This window comes from Haplochromis burtoni, unplaced genomic scaffold (assembly GCF_018398535.1).
Source record: "Haplochromis burtoni strain Fernald_Lab_line unplaced genomic scaffold, NCSU_Asbu1 Contig_422, whole genome shotgun sequence".
Taxonomy (NCBI): domain Eukaryota; kingdom Metazoa; phylum Chordata; class Actinopteri; order Cichliformes; family Cichlidae; genus Haplochromis; species Haplochromis burtoni.
In genome coordinates this window covers 270,766-278,483 of record NW_024582783.1, presented here as the reverse complement: position 1 = coordinate 278,483, position 7,718 = coordinate 270,766, and the positions used below count along the sequence as shown (strand labels likewise).

At 49.2% G+C, this 7,718-nt stretch overlaps 1 protein-coding gene across 1 annotated transcript; it reads right to left on the bottom strand.

The window, feature by feature from the left end:
- Positions 1-2,778: 2,778 nt before the first annotated feature.
- Positions 2,779-5,210, bottom strand: LOC102305358 (transmembrane protein 100). Its single transcript, XM_005944773.3, has one exon. It carries the CDS (start codon positions 5,208-5,210, stop codon positions 4,734-4,736), a length of 477 nt encoding a protein of 158 aa, XP_005944835.1. The 3' UTR covers positions 2,779-4,733.
- Between the last annotated feature and the right edge of the window lie 2,508 nt (positions 5,211-7,718).

The following is a 7,718-nucleotide window of genomic DNA, read 5'->3' as shown; positions in this document are numbered from 1 at the left end:
GAAAACCAAAATAGTTCCAAACGCCAGATCTGAATGAGGGTGGGGGAGGTTCAGTTTGCCATGTTGCAACGAGCTTAGCTTCTGTCTCACTAGCTTGTGCAGCCTAGGTGGAGTAGTCGAGCGCAGATCCACTGAGCGCTCAACACAGACAGCATCGTCAGAAGGAAAGTTGATAAAATAAATTTAATGCGTACCGAACCGAAAGCACTGTATCGAACGGTTCAATATCGATACGAGTATCGTTGCACCCCTACTGCACACCATCATCAGAGACAGGCAGAGTCTGAGCTTTTATCACACAACACTTTTTCACATCTCTAAAACATTTGATTCACTGCTGCCTAAAATGTAGCAGTCAGCCTACGTCCCTGCCTGTGCGGCGCTGGGTCATGTGATCAGGACACCTGGTCGAGGTGGTCAAAGTTTTGCCTTTACAGATTAGAAAGAGTTTCACTGGTTTTATGATTCTTCCACAGCTTTAAATCCATTGCAGCCGGCAGGATCTGGCCCGATGGTTCCTGACTCGGTCTCTTCGGCTGACCTTGACTCTCCTCTGAAGACAGAGCAGTCTCACGCCTTTTTGGGAATTAGTTCAAAGTTTGGATAGAGGGTGTGTTCGAGCAGAAACTCCTTCCTGTTCTCCGGCCGATCCTTTCAACCGTGCCGATTCCCGGCTCTTTGCGTGCCAGGCCCTTTCCGGCCGGGAGTCTGGGGTGTGTTTTTAGCAGGCACGCTGCTGCTGACTTACACCGCTGGTCACTGTGTTAGGGGAAGGGAAGGATTGGCATTTCCCCTCTGAGCCGTCCTCACACAGCCTGAGACACAAAGCTCTGACAATCAGAATCAGGGTCAGACATCAGCGAGGCTGATGAGGATGATTTAATCGTCTCTGTGACAAATAAACCAAACTGAAAGCACGTAAACATCCAGAGCTCTGCAGGAAGGACGCAGCAGACTGTGCCTGAGAAGGCATCCAACTCAGCATAAACAGGAATCCTTCATTTCTAACGTTCCCTCTCAGAGTAATCTTCACTTTCTCACTTTGTTTATTTAAGGGGGAAATCACCTCATTTGGATATAATTCAAAAAGCAAATAAAACTAAACTGAACTAGATAACAGATTATTTGATACGTGATGTCTCCGCTCTGCCTGAGACTCCAGGGAGTCTAAAGGCCTGAAACACTGAGCAGATATCAAATAAAAGCTGATGATTCAGTCAGGGCCAAAATCTGCTTATTCAATCTGGACTATGAATCATTCCTGCTCTGCTCTTTTCATGTTGAGGCCACTGATGGTCAGAGACAAACAGAACATCTGAGATGACCGTCCACTGCACGAGGTTAGTGAGATATTTGAGCCCGTGGGCTGTAGTCACACCGAGTTTTTAAAACTGACTTTAACATTTCATGCTGCACATGAACAGCTTCAGAGGTCCAAGACGACGACAGAAAACGGACCGGAGCCACCATCAGTACGTCATCACTCTGCAACAGAGACGACTGTTCATCTGCAGTAATAGGGAGGCGTGGCTGATCACTTACAGGTGAAAGGCACGGAGTGGGAAGCGCTGCACTCGTGTCCCTCAGTTACTCAGAAAAACCTGGCAGATGTGTTGCTTTTATTTCAACCGATTCAGTAAACGATTGTACCTGGTCACCAAGAAGAGGAGCATGCAACAAGCTTGCCTGGTGGGAGGCGACGTGTCTCCTAACGATCAGTCGACTCGTAGTCCTCAGACAGACTGGCCCAGGTTTGTAATAATTAGTGTCTAATTTATAAACGCTGACAACAGGGTGCAATCAATCTGAGTCAGTCTGCAACAGGAGACTCGACTCAGCTGGCTTTATTCTGGTTAGAAAACTTCTTCTATCTCATTGTTATTTAGCCATTAATTGCCTGATTATACCAGCTTCACCATTCAATCACAGACTGGCTCCGTCTTATCGCAGTTCTGATGCACCAAAGCAGCTTTGAGGAAAGGAACCAAACCTGGTCCCGGCTTCAAGGCAACCATTTCAAAGGCTGTGAAACTGCAAGCTTAGACAGTCACTTTGATCGTGCCAGTCGCTGTGTCATAGGATAAAGTACTGAACAAAGCAGCAGACACGACGTTAAATCAGGAGCTGGGTTGCAAAGCAGCTTGCAGATGCGGTTAAGCTGTCGGCCAGCTGACGCCGTTTGAATAGCATGCTTTACGTGAGTTTTACCAGCTGTGTGTGTCAGCTGATGTGTTTTCAGAACGGCAGGTCACAGGTTTTAGGCGCTGTAACGACCTCTGTGGTAAACTGTTGGCCATGTTTGTGAAAGTGACGTGTGATCATTGGAAGGTGCTGATGTGCTGCTGGGGGGTTAAACGTGTCCACGTCTTCTGAGATCGCTTCTATTTTCACCTTCCGTCAGGCTCAGGAGACGCTGCACCTCCTCCAAAGTGTCCTCAGGAATGAGACCGATGATCCACTCCGCACCCCCTCATCTCTCTTTCCAGTCCCTCCCCCCAGTCCACCCACATTCCCAGGATGCTGCACTCCAGCAGAGATAAAGTTAGCACTGCACAAGTGACAACGTGTTGTAACCGCTACCCGTCATCACCGCCACCACCAGCTCCTGGTCCAGATGATGCAACCCTGACTCCCCCGCCCAGCCCTTCCTCACTTTATTAACTGGCTGTGTGTCTTTGGGATGCTAGGCAACATAAACATGGCTAAATTTAGTCCCGCAGCGTGTCTCAAACCTGCTCTGCAAAGCAGATCCTCGGTGAGTAAATGCAAGAGCAGTGGTGTGGTTTGGCTGACTTTAATAGAACAAATATTTTACACGAACACGTCCACCAACAGAATAAATAGGAGCTAAACAGCTTTAATACAGTGGATACATCTGCATCATAGTGCACTAAACACACAGAGTAGCATGCATGTCAGGAATCGGTCTATTTGTGACCTCAGCACTGCACGTCGCTCAGTTACGTCACCGTGTTGGATTGAGACTCCACGATAGAGCGATGTCGGCCCCAACGCAGAGACGCGAAGCGCTGACGAACGTCATCAGATGGGAGATCTGATGGTTTATGACACACACAATGATCCCACAGTATGAATGAAGTGGGAAACACTCGGACGAGCCAGGCGGAGCTCTTTCTCTGAGGATCTCGTCTCCTCCACCTCCACAGAAGGAACCCCACCAAGTTTCACCTCCAAGAAGGCGCCACTAATGTAAAACAATTAAGGCGGGGACAGGTGAAGCCTGGAGGCGGATTCTTCCAGGTAGTGCATGCGTTTCATTATTATGAACGTGATATCGCAGGATTGGATGGGAATTGTTAGCACTTAATTTAGCGATAAAGGTCCAACTCGCTGTTACGACCATAACTCAAGAATTCCAATTACGGCAAAATCTGACATAAAGTCTTACGGGATAAATTGGCGAGGAGGTCGTTTTTCTTCACGTTGTTCGTAGGGAGAACATCATGGAGTCCGGTTTGAGTTTGGGATAGCGATCTGCTCATGTCATTCATTAATCTCGTTAAGACTCCGCCCTGAGTCGCCTCGTGGGTTTTTAACGGGTTTTCAGATTCAGACGGAAACGCAGATAAGTCGTCCTCAGCGGTCTGAGAGCTCTGCCGCGCACGCCACAGCACATGATTACATTTGTGTTGGTCCCTCGGTCCTCGTGTGCAGAGACTTTTATCAGGTTGTGAAACACAGCGAACAGCGATGATTGTCATGTTTATGTTCGTGACATGTTAATGACCCAATGTGACGCAAAACCATCTAATCCGACGCTCCCTGTAGTCTGAACCCAACATCAGAGGGAAACACAGTCTCACCCAGAAACATCAAACCATGATGACATGTCCCGAAGGAATGCTCTGTGTATCCCGGGGAAACGTCAGAGGCCACAAATTAGACCGACGAGAGCTACAAACTCAGAGAAACGTCTACGTTAGAGTACCTTTAAATGTCTTTTATAGCTTATTAGCAGCTTTAGTTAGATACTGTGCATCATAAATGAGTTTTAAGAAGCTGTCAACTAAACACTCATATTATCCAAAATCTTATTTTTTGAAGCCAAACACTTAAAGGTTCATGTCACTAAAACAGCTGCAGGTACTTTCAGAATAAAAGCATCAGCCGTAATCCTAACGTGTCCTGTGTGGAAACTACAAACGTGCTAAGTTATGTCTTTGAGAAAATTGATGCTTTGGCAATAATTAGATTGAATCCATTTACCTGCTCCAACAATAAACCTGAGGGGCTTTGATTTTGTTACCCAGACCTCTGAACGCCCACCGGGTCGCCTGTCTGGGCTCAGGGCTCCTCTAATGGGCCCCCAGTGCAGGGTGGGTGTTTGGAGGTTCACATGTTTGTACTCCAGAACCTCGACGACAGATAAATCAGAGAAATCGGGCAGATTTGAGGAGCTGGGACCTGAAAATATTCTGAATTTCTGCTTGAAAAATTGGTTTATCAGCATATTTGTAAAATTAATGACGTGTTATTTATCTCTTTGTGTCAGCACTAAAGCAAGCTTTTCCTCATCCAACACCTCCAGCTGATGAAGGCGTCTCCATTAGTAATGCTTTGTCCGAGACGCATCCTTCGCTCCGCTCGTCGTTAACATCTGCGGCTGTCCTCGCGTCAGCTGCAGGAGGAAACAGCACAGCGAGGTCTCTGCAGTTTGTAAAGCGTCTCAAATCCTGTTAGTTTGTGTTGTTATTCACGTCAGAGGTCTGAGCTCAGACCACGCAGTACCCGTGGCTCGCCATGAGGGCGGTCTGGCTCTCCCGTCGCTTGTCCTTTTTCTTCTTCTGTCGGACCTTCCAGCAGATGGCGCTGGCGCCCAGCAGCCCCAGCCCGACAGACAGCAGCACCAGTCCCAGCACCGTGATGGTGGACCCGTGGGAGTTGAAGGTGTAGGCCACCGCCGTCACCACAATGCCAGCGATGAGGACCACCACGCCAAACGGGATGGTGCAGCGGTAGCAGGACATCTCGGCGCCGCCCGTCGCCGCTGTAAGCTGGACTTCATTGACATGCGGGACGTGCGTTGTCACGACGACTCTACGATCCTTCCTGGGCTTGTCCCGGCTCAGCTTCTCGGCGGAGATGGACGGCGGCACCTTCATGGCGCTCCGGGGGACCCTGCCACCGCCACCTTTGCTGTGGAGGTCATCGGGCATTGTGATCTTGCTGGCGAGGAACAGGTGAGCCATCTTGATGCAGGTGTCAGGGATCAGCCAATCAGAGAACAGCTAGCTGTGAAGTCAGAAATACGTTTTTGGTTACATCAAAGACATTAAAGCATCGTTTACGTCTGATATTGTTACACTTTGTTTTATTCCACAGCTGGTTTAAAACCATCAGCCAAGAAGATAAACAGCTGCTACACATCAACGCCTCCTTCCCTTCACGGTCACCTGACTTCAGCCTCTGACCATGTGTGCAGCACCAGGTTGGGATCACACGGGTCGCTGGGTCAGAGCTCGAGTGGAAACGAGGCCAAACTAACGACTTTCACAGATTAAATGTGAAAGTCGTTGAGGCGCTGACACACTTTGTGGCGACATCTGTCTCTCCGAGCGGAAGCGAGAGCCTCTGCTGTAAACGAAGCCTTAACTTGAGGCAGAGGGAGGGCAGCCTGAGAGTGGCCTGAAAGTGAAAGATCACAGGAAATGATGCGAGGCGTAACGAGGGCCCGGCCCCGCTGTAACCTCATTATTTTCACTCCTAATCAACGACTTTTTCTGCTGCAGCTCAGCTCGTTTTCATTAAGACGCGTTGGAGTGACTGTGAGAGATGCTCTGAGCAGAGCGGTGTCATTTAGACCTGCCATAGTCCAGAGAAGCAGACATCTCTACGGCTGCCACACCGAACAGCTCACACCAAATCACTGCAGAAATATGTGGAAATACTGGATCAGAGATAAAAGATCTCTAACTGAATCATTTTTGATTGGAAAGGGCGTGAGAGGACATGACAAAAATCATCTTAAAAATGTTCTGATATAGAACAACAACACCGAGTGTGTGAAAGAAGGCCGTCCTCACCAGCACTTAGAGGGTAAGTAGCCACGAGAGCTGCTAATGATGATTAACTGATTGATCATCGTCGGTGTGAGCGTCTCTACAGATGTAGACGTTTTGGTGGTTTGCTGGTCTGAATGGTTCAGGTGTGTTAACGCAACCTTTCCAGGAGTCACAGCAGATTCGGCCCTCTGCAGCGGTCCAATCAGAGTGCAGAGCTCAGACCGCTGCGCACGAACGAATGCTGCAAACCTCAAAGAGCTGAAGCTGTGACCGTCTGCTTCTCTGTTTGTGTGCGGTGACCTCACAGCAGCCATGTTATTGGTCAGGTAATGTCACATGCAGAGGTCAGTTTGGTTTGTATGGAGCAGCTCACAACAACGGTCGCCTGGAGGTGCTCGTTACTGTAAGGTAAAGACACTGCCTGAGACTACATGAGCCTGAAGCTGTCACCTCCCACCTGTCAAACCTTTACACAGGTGCGTTACAGCTGCCTCTCCTCCCCCGTACAGGTGTGATGAAGGGGAAATGAACGTGTGAGTCTGTGGGGACTGACACACTGCTGGAGCTGCAGCACACAGACCGTCTGTGACTGTGTTTGAAAGCTGCTGCGCTGCAGAAATAACATTATTATTGATACAACAGCACACAGTGTGAAATGAAATCTGCTTCAAGAAAAATAAAATCCCAGAAGAAGCAGCTTTAAAAATGCAGACAGTCGTTCCTGCAGCCTGACTTCCACAGAGAGAGGACGAGGCTTTAACGTTCCTCCCTGAAATCAGGACTTTCCCGACATTCCAGCAGCCTGCGTGACTAAACAGTCCCGGCTGTTGTTGTGATTTTGTGGAGACGGGAAAGCTGGGAGCACTTACTGTGTCAGCGAGCAGCCGTCCATCCCTCAGAGCGCCAGTTTGAGTCTGAGCAGGTCGGGGTCTCCTCGGCGTGGAGCCTCCTCTGGCTCGCTGCTCTGCATCGTCCTCACTGCAGGAATAAACGGGGGGGACGTGGCTATCAATAGAAGAAGAGGTCCCCCACCACCGCCGCCACACCCACCCCTCCATACCACCTCCTACCCGAGGAGGAAGCAGAGGTTTAACTCTTTCCTTCCTTCAGCTGCTCTCCTGTCTGTCAGCTCTGCAGCATTGACACCACAGCTACTCCCACATTTGTCTTTAAAACACAGGCTAACATCTGGAATCTGAAAAGGCTGCTGGTTTTCTTTGCTCTGACTTGTTTGACTCTAAAAAGGCATCACCTTCTTACACCTGTGACCGAAACACACCTGTGCAGAGCCTGGTCACGTTTGTCCAGCTACAGATGAGCCTCAAACGTGTCATGTGAAACGGCACTGCCAGGATCACACGAGGGTTAAGACGTAGCTTCCAGGTCTGAAGAGGCAGTTGGAAAGTGTGACTAATAAATACAATACTCACCTAAAGTGATAAATAATGCACGTATGATGAAAAAACCTGATGGTTACCATTACTTACTGGGACTGCAGACTCCTCCAGAGGACCTCCACCCCGGAGTTAAAGCTCCTCCACATCGGCAGCGAGCGCGGGAGCCTCCGTGCTGCAGCTGCAAACTCGTGTTAACATCTGGGACCAATCAGCTGAACTTTGTTTACCGTCTGAACAGACTCACGTCCACGCTCGTCTGGACATGACCACAGGGCCTGAAAGGCTCAAACTCAGTCAC

Coding starts and splice junctions, on each gene's coding strand:
- LOC102305358 (XM_005944773.3), bottom strand. CDS start 5,210: ATGGCTCACCTGTTCCTCGCCAGCAAGATCACAATGCCCGATGACCTC.